Genomic DNA, 12,808 nt, shown 5'->3' on the forward strand with positions numbered 1-12,808 from the left:
AAACCTCTCCAGTCACATGAACGAACAAATTTATGTATCCAAGGAACACACATGCAGGAACTATCAGGCAATTCAGGGGTGAACATGCAAATGTATACAAATATTAACACAAAACATTTCAGATCAGGATACATATATCAGTACACTGGCATAGATATAGATGAAGACTACACAATCCAACCATTCTACAAATGGGTCACTGTGGGAACCCCATAAACTGTTGGGCATCTAGATACACACGCAGTGGAAGTGTGGATCTTGCTTGCAGCACCAGTCACCACACAGAAGCAGACCCTGTGTTGAGCATTCTACTACTGTGCCTTACCTCTGGGGCCCAAGAATTCATGTCTCCATCCACCTTCCAAGATCTCCCTTCCTTGTCTTGTCAGGCCAGTGTGTTTATTCCAGTTTATTAACTTTATTTGTTTATACTCCACTTTTATATGATAAATCACACTTAAGCCACTGACAAGTATATCTATGCCTATGTTTGTTTCTGTAAATACATCACAGGGAAATTTATTAAGCATATAATGCAATGTACCAATGAGACTAAGCAGACAAAGCAAGGGTGACCTCTCCCAAAAGGATCCAAAAAAGAAGTGAAGGGGAGACCAGAAGTGAAAGCTGCAACTTAGGAATATCAGTCTAAGATCAAATATAAAGTCAACACAGGCAAAGAGCATTGGGACTGTGTGGGAATTTGGAGATTCCCTTCTGTTTCTGTTTTAACACCATGCAAACCCCTCTCAGGAAGCTGAGTTGCCCCCTGGGGTTCCAACATCCTTCAGAGACTGGACTATACCCCATCATCCCTGATCACTGGCCATGCTAGCTGGGGTTGGCGAGAACTGAAATAAAACAATGTATGGAGGGTACCATGTTGGGTATGTACAGTGCACATAAAGTGTACACTGGGTTGCAATCCTAGGTTTGTCATAATGCAGTATGTAGAATGTCTCCACCAAAATAGAATATGCCAACATTTTTCCTTCAGCATTCCACAGATATTCCATTCTGCCAGAATTGCTCCTTGCAAAGCAAAATCATACTTGGAATTAACTCTTATGGAACAGGAATTTCAGGTTTGATTTTAACTTATAGTCAGCATGCTGATAGGAAAACTGAAAATATGCAAAAAGTTCCAGTGCCAGCTCAAAATTCCAAAGGGTTCTTTAGGGAATGCTTTGTGATAAGGGCTTAGAGTTCAACACTTGCTCTTTGCAAACATTCCTGATGGCTGGTCCCAACCCCTCGTCCACATAGATTAAATGACATAAATAAGAGACACTGGGGGGGGGGGGCAATTGTGCCTGATTTGTACTTATTCTGGCCACATAATTCCACTTCTGTATTGCAGAAAATGAGTGTGTTATGCACACATCTATCCATACACACTGCTAGCTCTTGTTCACAAGGCGGGAGGTTTGCAAAAGTCTTGGACATTATCCATGTCTTCTTTTACATTAAATTTATGCACTTTTGTGCACACTAAACAACAGAGAGGGAAAACAATCTTATCTTGGAAGCAGAGTTCAGGAAAAAGCTACTGGTCTTTTGGACTCGGCAAGCCCCATTCAGTAGCCTTGCTTGTCATCTAGAATTTATCAGTCCAACTTAGATCTGCCATAATGTGCTGTATAACTAGTGCATAAACAAACTTCAGCATGATAAATGCCTTGCTTTGAAGCCATAAAGTTATTAGCTAGTGGCTGTTAGCTACCGCTGAGCACAGGGCACAGTTCTTCCATTAACCCCTGACTGCCCACCCCTGTGCTCATAAATCCATCAAACATGGGGGCAGATTTTTATGTCTCGAGGCAAGGGGAGCCCCACAGATATTCCAATGAACCAATGGGTAGGACCAAGACCAATGCCATATCTGGATGCTTACTAGTGGCCCTTTTTTAACCGAGGAGAAAACAGTGGTGTCAAATTTGTCCCAGTGGAAGTTTTGGGGTTCTACTTATTATAATTAAGCAGAAAGCAAGGGGTGTTTATGTGCTTTGGACATTTCATGATGTTCAAAGCACTTGATTGGCATACATTATCCTGCTGTAGACAACAACCTTGTAATGCTCAATGCTATCATCATTCCTATATTGGAGATGGATGGCTGCAGAAAATGGGGGGCAGGGGGGAATCACTTGCCTAATGCAATCAAGTCAGTTCATGGGGAAAGTGAGATTTGAACTGAAAATTTTCTGATTAGTCACACACAGCACAGCCCTAACCATATCTACTCAAAAGCAAGTCATATTGAATTCATTGACATCTGCTCCCAGATAAGTGGGTTAGGATGGCAACCCCAGTCTTTTAGCCACTATACCACCCCAGATCTCACTTGTTGTAACGATAGGCTGTTGTGGTCCTGTCTGACCATTTTGACTGACATCTGCAGTCTTGCAAAATAGATTCCTGTATGTGTTCTATAATGCTTTGTTGCGGTAAAAAAATTAAATTAAGATTGATCTGTCAAAGCTGATCTGTTATAGGTTAACTGAGGGCCAAGAGCTGAACCAAGGAGTAAGAGACAAGAAACACCGAAAAGAAAGAGAGCCAGAAAGAGCTTGCTACTCAAGTAATGCCCAAGCCAAGCAGGAAGACTTTGAGAGCCCTTCTTAGGACACAATGGCCAGCCTTGGTAGATAGGGCCAGTCTAAATCCTAAGAATACAGTACTTTGCCATGTAGATGTTAAAAGCTGCAGTTCTGATAGCTCACCACATGGGGCAGCCATGACCAGAATTAAAGGTGTTTGCAACTCCAGGCAACCATACTGTTTTGGGGGGGTTGAGACTTTGAGGCATGCAAAATAAGGGCTCTTTGCCAGCCTTGAAAAAGCAGAGTTGGCATGGTGATTTTGGGTATGAATGTTAGAACTTTTCACATACATTTCTATAATGTGGCGTGCTAATTAGACTCACCACTGACTTTTGTGTCAAAGAGGATCAGCTGAGGCTTGATCCAAGTCTCCCTGTGACTTGAATGGTCACATTTCAGAGCAGAACAACACATTACGGAAGAACAAAAGTCTGCTTCTGAAAATGGCAGCCATGTGCCGACTCTGTTTCCATAATGTGTAATGCAACTTTGCTCATGTCCCAATGTTCTACCAGTGGCAGAAGCGTGTAGAACTGGGAAAGGAAAATGCAGCATAATCCTATCAGTAGGACACAGGATAAGCTGTACCAGATGTTAAGGCGGAGGGGAGACCTGAACAAATAGCTGCTGTTTTCAGTAGCAAGCCCTTGTCTTTTGGAACCTCTAAGTTCCATCCTGTATCATTTCAGTATCTCCTGTCAGTACTTAAAAATCCACACTCCAGGGAATTTGCAGAGACAACTGTTCCAGTAGCTGGAGCTTAAGTATACTGAACTTATTTTGTTGCAGTGCTCCATTTCTCCCCCAAGGAAGACCTAGTCAACTAGTTGACCAGGAGACCAGAACCAAGCTGTGTAGGCTATAACACTGAACCATGAGTTCCTGAGCTTTCAGTCTTATGGACTGAAAGTTGAATCAAGTGCCTTTGCCTCAGCTTTTCATTTCTCTTATTAGGAACATCTCTTCTTCTGAGGTCAATGAAATTAAGTGAGACTGGTGTTCTATCCAACAAGTTCTCATGACATTCTGGGGGCCACATTTATGACTGTAGTAGGGTAATGCATGCTCCAGCTTAGGAAATCATCTTATTTCCGTAGAGTCAAAATACTGTTGTTTTGAATCCTAAGAAAATGTGGTGTTCCTGAGCATACTTCCAAAGCGGTCAATTCAAGCAGAAACCATTTCATAAAAGAAGGCTGCATGTTTTACCAGAACTACCATAATATTATATTGATACTATACATTGTGTAATGACAGGGGAGATACAAAATAGGTGGCGGTCATGCTTTGTGCTGTGATCAATGTCAACTGGCAAAAGAGTTGGATCTATTTGTTGCTGAAGAACTTGAAAGCCAGAATGAATTTTCACCAATGCAATTTGGTTCTCTAAAAGGTATATTACTATATTATTTCTTGTTATCCAGAAATAAGACAGTAATAATTTATCATGCCAAATATCAATTGTACATAGCTATATGTATACAAAATAATAAGAGACAATAGCAGCAGGATATTAACTGCCCAACTTTTCAAACCCATCAGGAGCTCCTGAGTCAATTTTTTCTCCTTTTTGCTGCTGAAGCAATAAAAAAGGAAAAACCAACATACAAATGATCTTGTTTATGGCGGCTAAATAAGCTGCATGTGCTTAATCCGTTAGAGTTTAATGAATTTATGACTTGCTTTGGAATTTGACAAGGGCCATAAAAGAGTAATTAACATTTATCAGTGTGTTTGCTACGCCTGCACACGCCCTCCTCCCCTTGGCCCCTCTCGCAGCGACAGTGTCGGGCACCGTGGGGGGATATAAAAGTGATCAATTAATTTTTAATAATCTCAGGGAAAGATTGTAGAGTTGCAGTATGAACTCTGGGAGTGTCAATAAATGTGCCAAAGGTCGGCTGCTCTCCTTTCCATATGCTTTCCAGTAAAGGTTGTTTGGAGTGGGGGGGGGGAGGCGGAAGATACACAAAACACTGCCATCAGAACCAGGTTGTGGAGCCATCTGAGCAACCACTCTCCAAACCGGTTTACCTATTAGTCTTGTGCGCACACTCTAATTTCAACCTGAACAATATGGGGGTGGAATTTCCAAAGATGTCCTAAATTATGGGAGAAGACCATCAAATAGATTCTGGTTTCAATGGCTTTCATTGTAAAATGCAAATACAGGGGGCAAGTGAAACGAAGCCCCCCCCCCCCCACTTCAAACAAGACTGACAATGCTTAGTGAAGGGTGGGCTTCTAAATGTAATAAATGGATCAATCACATTTCACATGTTCATGTAGAAATTGTGTTTTACAAATAGGTTACACACAATGTAGGACTTAGGCTACAGTCTTAAGCCCTGGCCAGCAGCAGCAGCACAAACACAGCCCTACCGTTTGCACTCGCCAGGTCAAAAGCTGCTGGTGGTGAAATGCCTCTTCGCTGCACCACCTTCATGTCTGGCACAGCAAAAAGGCCTGGAATAAACCCATTGCCATTACGTGACAGCAATCCTCAGGGGATCCAGCCCAATCCCCCCCTGGTATGGCAAATTAGGCATTCAGATTGCTCAATTAATCTGCATTAAGTAAATCTTGTTGTATAACAGGGAGCTTTGTTGCATTCAGAAGTTGTAAGCAATGGAAAGGTTGTGGCACAGGGCAAAGAAAGAAGAGTAACATTAATCTGAAGAAGACAGGGGAACAAGGAGCAGAAGGGCAGCTCTGTTCTTATAAGTCCTGTTTAAAACATCCATTGCATTCTAAGCTCTCATCAGACATTTCCAATACACTTCCAAAGTTTTTCCTGAAACTCAGAAGTCTATAAAAATTAATAAATTAAAAGCTGAGGTTCTTGGTGAGCAATTGAAGAGAAGGGCCACAAATCAGCGGCAATGCATCTGTTTTTCATACAAAAGGTCCCAGTTTTAATCTCCAGCTTCTCTATGTAGGGCTAGGAAAAAGTTCCATTCTGAAAAACTGGGGAGCAGTTGCCAGTCATAACTGTGGACAATACTGAGCTAGATGGACCAATGGTCTGACTCAGTATAAGCAGCTTTCTCTGTTGTAGGTTCTATGGTAGAATTCAAATTATGTATGGTCTAATGCCCAATAGAAGCCGAATACAAACAGTCATGAATTAACATTGTATAAGCATAATACACACAGTCTTGAGTTAACATAACTGCAAAGCAGTTGCATATCTTCAGTAGCATCTGTTGACAGTCATTGTTTAGATGTTTAGAAAGTTTGTAAGAATTTTACTTGGTTTCAGTCTCTTTTATTGCGGTATTAACCTGTATGTTTTAAATTATGGTTGCAATTTTCAAAGTGATTATTTTATTGTTTTATCTTTTTTTGTAAACCACTTGGATATTTTTTCTGCTATTCAGCAGTATATAAATTTTATGAATTAAATAGATAAAAATAAACTGTCTAATCCAGGATAAATTATTTGTCTGACCCACCCAAGCAATGGCTGGTTGTAGGTAACAGTAATCAATGGTTTAGGAACTGTGACATGGATGAACCATAGCAAGCCCAAGCAAAGAATTCAGGTTGTCCACTCCCTTCTTCCCCTACCACCTCATGGCTGGGAGGAGGATTTCTACTGGCATAAATTTCTGTTTCAAATAATCTCATTTTAGCATAATGTGCAAACCAGGAATCCTGATTTTAAATGAACACTGGTTCATTGTTAAACAAAACAACTTCAAACCAGACATTCCCCCTCTGTTGGAGGAGAGAACTGTAGAAATTAAAGTGTCTCTCTAACCTGGCCTGCTGCCTCAGGCACAGTGGAGGATGATATACAGTCATACAGTTGAAGTAAGATCAGCTGCCAGTCCAGCTGGTTTCTGTATGTGGAAGAGGAGGAGGCACCATCTTGTCCTTTGCCTCAGGAAGCAAAATGCCTTAGGCCAGTCCTGATAACTGTGGTTTGAATACCAAGATTCCTGCTTCACGTGTAGCATTAAAATGAGATTATCTGAAACTGAAAGTAATCTTGGCAGAAGTCTTCCCAGCTGCGTGAGAAGAGGAGAGGGCAGAGCTTTGATCCAGCTTGCCTACATGGCGTTGAACCTCCCATAACAATAATATACCCCACCTACCATCCTAAACACAGTTTGCAAGTAGTTTCCACCCATAATTTTCAGCCCTACCAACATTTAGACTAATGTCTCTGTTTTGTATAATAACATTTTCCTTAAAACATGCCTACACAAATTACAATTAACTGTCCCTGACGAGACAATGCTCAGTTTATTCCCAGCTCTTTTTAGAAGTTAGAATATGAGCAGTGAGGGCTGGGGAGCCAGGACTCCTAGGTGCTATTCTCAGCCAAGCACCAGAAAACACCTTTATTAAAAATAAAGGTTCTCTTTTCTTGCCTGAAAAATGTGACATGTTTGATAATGCTAACAGCACAGTTATCCCCAGGACTATTATCATCTACCCAACCTATTCTTCTATTCATTTTCTGAACCACCCCACAACAGTAATAAAAGAAGGGAACACTTACAGAGAGGGAAAGTTAACGCCATGCGCTGGCTGGCCCCTGCAGACGCTGGCGGCCCTCCTTGGCTGTCGCTTCTATCTGGCAATCAATTGACAAGAAATTGAGATTATGAAATATGACAATGAGCATCACAAAGGACGACAATCAATCAATTGACTCCTACAACTGAGCAAGTGACATTTAACAGCAGAGATTTTCCAAACTCAGCAAGCGTCATGGGATTAAGCATCTGAAGCTTCTGCTTCAAGTGCTGGGGTCTTACAAACAAAGCACAAAAGGAACATTTGTGAATAGACCATTTCTCAAAAGCCCCCAACAACTAACAGCTTCCCATAAGGTATCATCCATCAGAATATTTGCCTTGAAGGCTAGATAAACTGTAGAAAGAATGTTCCACTCATATATACTTTGCACTTCAAAAACCTGTTAAAGAAAGTTGTATGCTCTTTGAGTAGGCATCACATTTTAATGTACAGACAGCATGAAGCAGAAAAACCACCCTTTCCCCAAGTAACTAGCCTCTCTCTTAAAAGTCAGCTACCCTCTCTCTTAAAATATTGGCACTTTTTGCAATTGAGACATGATCAACTTTTAACTCCAGAACTCTGTTTTGTGTTTGTTACTCAGTGCCCTTTAATGACTACACTTCCTCCATGCAAAGGGCCTTAATCATGACTATACATGCTGTGCAACTGCACCACATATGTACACAACCCTGTGTACCTTAACTTTAATCAATGTAGAGAAAAACCTGAGCAGAGTTGGCAGAAAGTTCCAAATCCAAAGGGGGCTCTGGTAGACAAAGAGACCACTACCATGCACCATTCTGTCCCATGGCTCACTTTCCCAGTCTCCATGCCTTTAGCTGCAACAGATAACTCCCCAAAGGAACAGATCTGGAAGGAATGTGTGACCTGAGGTGTGGGTGAACCTAGGAAATGGGCACAAGGGTAAGCATGTGAATAAGGTAAAAAAATGCCAAAGATTGTGTGGTGTTCACATCTCAAGCTGCTTTCCTTGCTGGGCCACAGAACTGCAATCCATCCTGACCCTCTGCTCCTAAGGGCAACTAATGGATCTGCTACCAAGAGGAGACATAATCAGCGCCTGCACAGCCTGTTGCATAACAAACCAGGGTCCCATTTCCTGTCCCCTGGAACCGTTAAAACCTCATAAACCACCAGGTCCCAGTTGGCAAGGAAGAACTGTTTCCTGCAGGTGTCCAGGGACCATGAATCACACCTTGTCAGTGATCTGGGCATGAGCAGACAAAACAAATGCTGCTGAAGGCAAGCATCTCTTAACAGTCTTGCCCATGTGCATCTCCCCTGTTCCTGGGGTTTGCAATCTGACCAGTGAGGGGTTAAAACGGGTGTTAATCAGACACTTTGCAAGAAGCTTTGAAAACTCGCCCAAATATTATAAAAAATGCCTTTAATCATCTAATAGCCCAACGGGGTAGGTGATGGATGGGCTGATCTCCCTTGCCTGAACAGATGAGCCTGAGGATGTGGGCTTATGTTGAGGGGGGAGAGCAGACGACACTTTTCCTTCCTCCCCCCACCAAAGCAGTTAGAAATATGAGGTCACCCAGCGAGAGATGATAACACATTAAGGGCTCTTGAGAGATTAGCCTGTCAGCCTCGTTAGGAACAGGCGACTGGGGGCTGACTGCATAATTAGAGGCTGGAGAAGCCATAACTCACAGTGGTTTGGACAGCACGAAAGGGCCACATCCGCAATAGTCCTCTCTGCTTTGAAAAGTCACCTCAATAGGAGTATGGAATGCTCTCCCACATGGTGGCTTGAAAATCAGTGAGGTATACTCCCAATTGCAACCCTTAAATTCAGCAAGTGTTACATCTGATCTAGACTTGTAAACGTGAACAGCATACAGCTGCTCCATTATTGCCAAGAGGAAAATAAGACATAGAACAAGACATTTAAGAATTGTACAAATAGTGTGGCTTGTAATTAGGGAGTAGGAAACTTCCCCAATTCCCAATCCAGAAATAAACCGGTTTTATAATCTGCAATTTTTTCCTGGATGCCCACTAGATATCTCAAAATAATTCAGTAGGCATAGATTAGTTTTGGAACTGGCATAGATTAGTTTTGGAACTGCTAGGTTCAGTCAGTGTGTTGTGGTAAAAAGGGTATTCTGAAATCTGTTTTGATAATTATGCATTTTAATGGCATTCCTACAATTAATCAAATTACGATCCAATTTAAATTACAATCCAATTTTAGCACAAACATTATGGGAGAAATTCATCATCACACTTTTCCAATCATTCCATCAGCACAAGCATTTCAGTTTGCCCAATGAAACAATTTCCCCTCTCCTCTCCCTGTGCTGTTCTGGGGGTTCTCCCAACACACATTTAGTCAATTTAGGTTGCAGGGCATGCAGAAGGAGGAGAGGAGAGAAAGTTCCATTGCACTAGCAGAACTCCTTGCACTGGCTCCCGTTAACCCACCTTTATAATTGAATCCAGCCTTTTGTCTTTCAATGGTAGGCAAATTTACTGCAGAATGTCTGTTCTGGTACCTTCAGAATTCTAATTACTAGACCTCATTTTGATTGCAAAGATGGGTACAAAATTTAGCAATCCTAGCATACTGTTGTTGTATGGCTTAATCGCCTACAGATTGAGCCTTCCATAAAGACGTTGCATTTATTTGGGAATTATCATGTGTTTGATCTCTGGCATTTTGCTTGATACCCAAGTATTTGTGCTGCACATTGGAAGAATGAGGAGCAAGCTAAAGAAGTACACTCTTTGCTTCTCAAAGCGTAAGGCTGAAAGGTTGTACAATGGCACACTGGGCTTCCTTTTCTGTATGCTTCCTATACATTCCAGCATTCAACAGGAATGTGCCAGGAAGCTCGCATGCTGATGTACCGCTCAGCTTCATAGAGCCATACTATCTATTTGCTGTTAACTGTGCCATGCAGATTGGTACCATAGTAAGAGACAGTCCATTCAAATTCTGCAGGAACACTGACCATACTGCCCTCCCCAGGAATCATGTACTTTCTTTCAGTCTGCCTGTATGCAAATCTAGACAGCTATGTGATTATGAGGGCTGATCTTGCTCACGACTACACACCAGAAATATGACATCAGTTCACATAAACCTGTATCACAAATATGCAATTTAAAGTACATCTACAGGTTTATTGTGAGGATACAATATCCTTGAGCTTCTTGGAAGAAGCATCGAGTCAAAAATATGCAAAGGAGAGGAAAGACTCAAGAGAGCTAGGGTTACCACTGCCTGTAGCAATAACCAATTGCTAAGGGAAAACAAATTGCAGTTCAGGTGGGTGTTCGTCACACACTCTTGATTCTATAGTAATAAAGCCACAACTGCTATGTTCATCCAACCACCATGAGCATGTGGTTAAACCCAGGACTATATAAATTGATCCACTGATTGATTTGCATCCTTTGTATACCACCCAATTAACAATGTCCTATGGGAAGTTAACAATAAAAACTAAAAACCATAAAAATTAAGTGGAATAAAGCCTGCCATGGTATTAAAATAAATAAGTAAATCCAGCAACAATAAAACTTACACTCACACAACTGAGGTAAAGCCACTTAAGGTCTTAAAGCAGGAAAATAAAAAGGTTGCCATCTGCTACTAGGAAGACCATAACATAGGCCCCAGGTGAGTCTCTCTGGGGAGAGCATTCGGGTGTCACGAATAAAAATGCCATTTCTCTGACAGCCACCCACCATACCTCATTTGGCACCCTGAGAAGAACTCCTAAAGGTCCTAGGGTCAGTGTAAGTAAGTGTCAGAGGAGTTGATCTTTAGGGAACCTGGCAGCAAGACATTTTGAGCTTTGAACATTAAAAATAGCACTTTGAATTTGACCCACTCCTCACATGGGAATAGTTGGGGGAAAGGATCTGTGCCACAAGACTTGCACGACCCAGGCATTCTGACCCTCTATAATAACAAAGATGACTGCCATGATTGTAACAACTACCATAGTATCTCCTTGCTGAGTACTGTAGGGAAAGCCTTTGCCCACATAGTTCTCAACAGATTACAGTTACTTGCTGACAGGGCCTATCTCAAGTCATGATGCATCTTTAGAGTTTAGGTCAGCAGTTGACATTATTTTCTCACTGAGCCAATAGAAATACCAAGAGCAGAGATGCCCCCTGTATATCACCTTCATAGACCTGACAATGGTCTTTGACCTTGTCAGCCCAAAAGGACCCTTAACACTGCTCAACAAGATAGGATGCCCCCCTAAGCTCCACAAGATGATTGTGTTCTTCCACAAGAACATGCACAGCACCGTCCAGTATGAAGGTTCATCCTTGGACGCCTTCCCTATAAATAGCCGTGTGAAACAGGACCGTGTTCTTGCTCCAACACTCTTTGGCATATTCTTTTCACTGTTGCTCTCCTATGCCTTCAGCTCGACTGAAGGTGGTGCATACTTCCATTCAAGGATTGACAGGGGTCTGTTCAAGACAAAAGTGTGGAAGGTTCTTATCTGAGAGATGGTGTCTGCAGATGACACAGCCTTGACACCACTCTACAGAGACTTATCAACTGTTTTGCAAAAGGCTGCACCTAGCTTGGCGTCACCATCAGCCTGACAAAGACCAACTTCCTGGGTCAGGATGTTGCAAGCACTCCACACATCAGCACTGGTAACCACACGCTTGAGATGGTTAACTATTTTGTCTACCTGGGATCTACCATAACCAGCAACCTTTCCATCGACACTGAGCTGGACAAGCATATTGGCAAGGCAGCTGGGGCAATGGCTCACCTCTCCAAAAGGGTATGGGAAAATGTGACACTAACAACTAATAGCAAGATTAAGGTCTACCAGGCTTGAGCATTGAGGACACTGCTTTATGGAAGTGAGTTGTAGGCAACTGACACCCGACAGTAGCAATGCCTCAATGCCTTCCAGGACTGAGTCTCAAACAAATATGTTTTCCCCCAAGCCCACATTCCCAGCATGTTCACGCTTCTGTTTCAGTAATGTCTATGCTGGCTTGATCATGTCCAAAGAATGGAAGATGGCAGGATCCCCAAGGACGTCCTCTAAAGGGAGCTGGCTTCAGGCACTAGGCCTGTTGCCAGACCAACTCTGTGTTACAAAGATGTCTGAAAATGAGATATGAAGGTTAACAACATTAACCCCGCCGTATGGGAATCCCTTGTAGATGATCAAAGTGCCTAGAGTCAGCTAGCTCATGTATCCACAGCAGCGACCAGAGGAGGAATGACTACTGGGAGGAGCACAGATAAAAGAAACACCATGATGCACCTGTAGCAGCAAAACCAGATGCCTTCATCTGTCCTACCTGCAATAAAACGTGTCTCTCCTGCATTTGTCTCTACAGCCACAGCAGGCACTGTAACTCTCCAAAGGTTTGACTTTACAACAAAAGGTGCACTCTTCCATTGTGTCACAAGACAGACAGATACAAACAACAAATACTCACATATGATCAGAAAGGCCAGTCCCAGTTAATAATCTAGCTATCTCATTTTGGACTAGCTGAAGTTTCTAGACTGTTTTCAAAGACAACTACCTGTAAATGCATTGCAGTAATCCACTCTAGGGTCAGGCATGGGCCTTGGCCTGCAAGCTATATCAAGCCTGCCAAGCGTGTTAGTCTAGCATCCTATTCTCACAGTGCTAACCAGA

General features: G+C 42.3%; 1 protein-coding gene across 8 annotated transcripts in view; it reads right to left on the reverse strand.

Annotated features, from left to right (window-relative positions):
• RNF220 (ring finger protein 220) overlaps window positions 1-12,808 on the reverse strand; it is a 327,126-nt gene that overhangs the window by 189,611 nt on the left and 124,707 nt on the right. For 4 of the 8 annotated variants that reach the window (XM_082228856.1, XM_082228849.1, XM_082228853.1 and 1 more), the window contains one exon: window positions 7,114-7,188. The exons of 3 other annotated variants lie outside the window; for them this stretch is intronic. In XM_082228856.1, coding sequence (XP_082084982.1) covers window positions 7,114-7,188 — 75 coding nt within the window. The remainder of the gene's footprint in view (window positions 1-7,113; window positions 7,189-12,808) is intronic. One more of the 8 variants, XM_082228857.1, reaches the window with a different exon arrangement.

Source organism: Podarcis vaucheri, assembly GCF_965113315.1.
Source record: "Podarcis vaucheri genome assembly, chromosome: 6".
Taxonomy (NCBI): Eukaryota; Metazoa; Chordata; class Lepidosauria; order Squamata; family Lacertidae; genus Podarcis; species Podarcis vaucheri.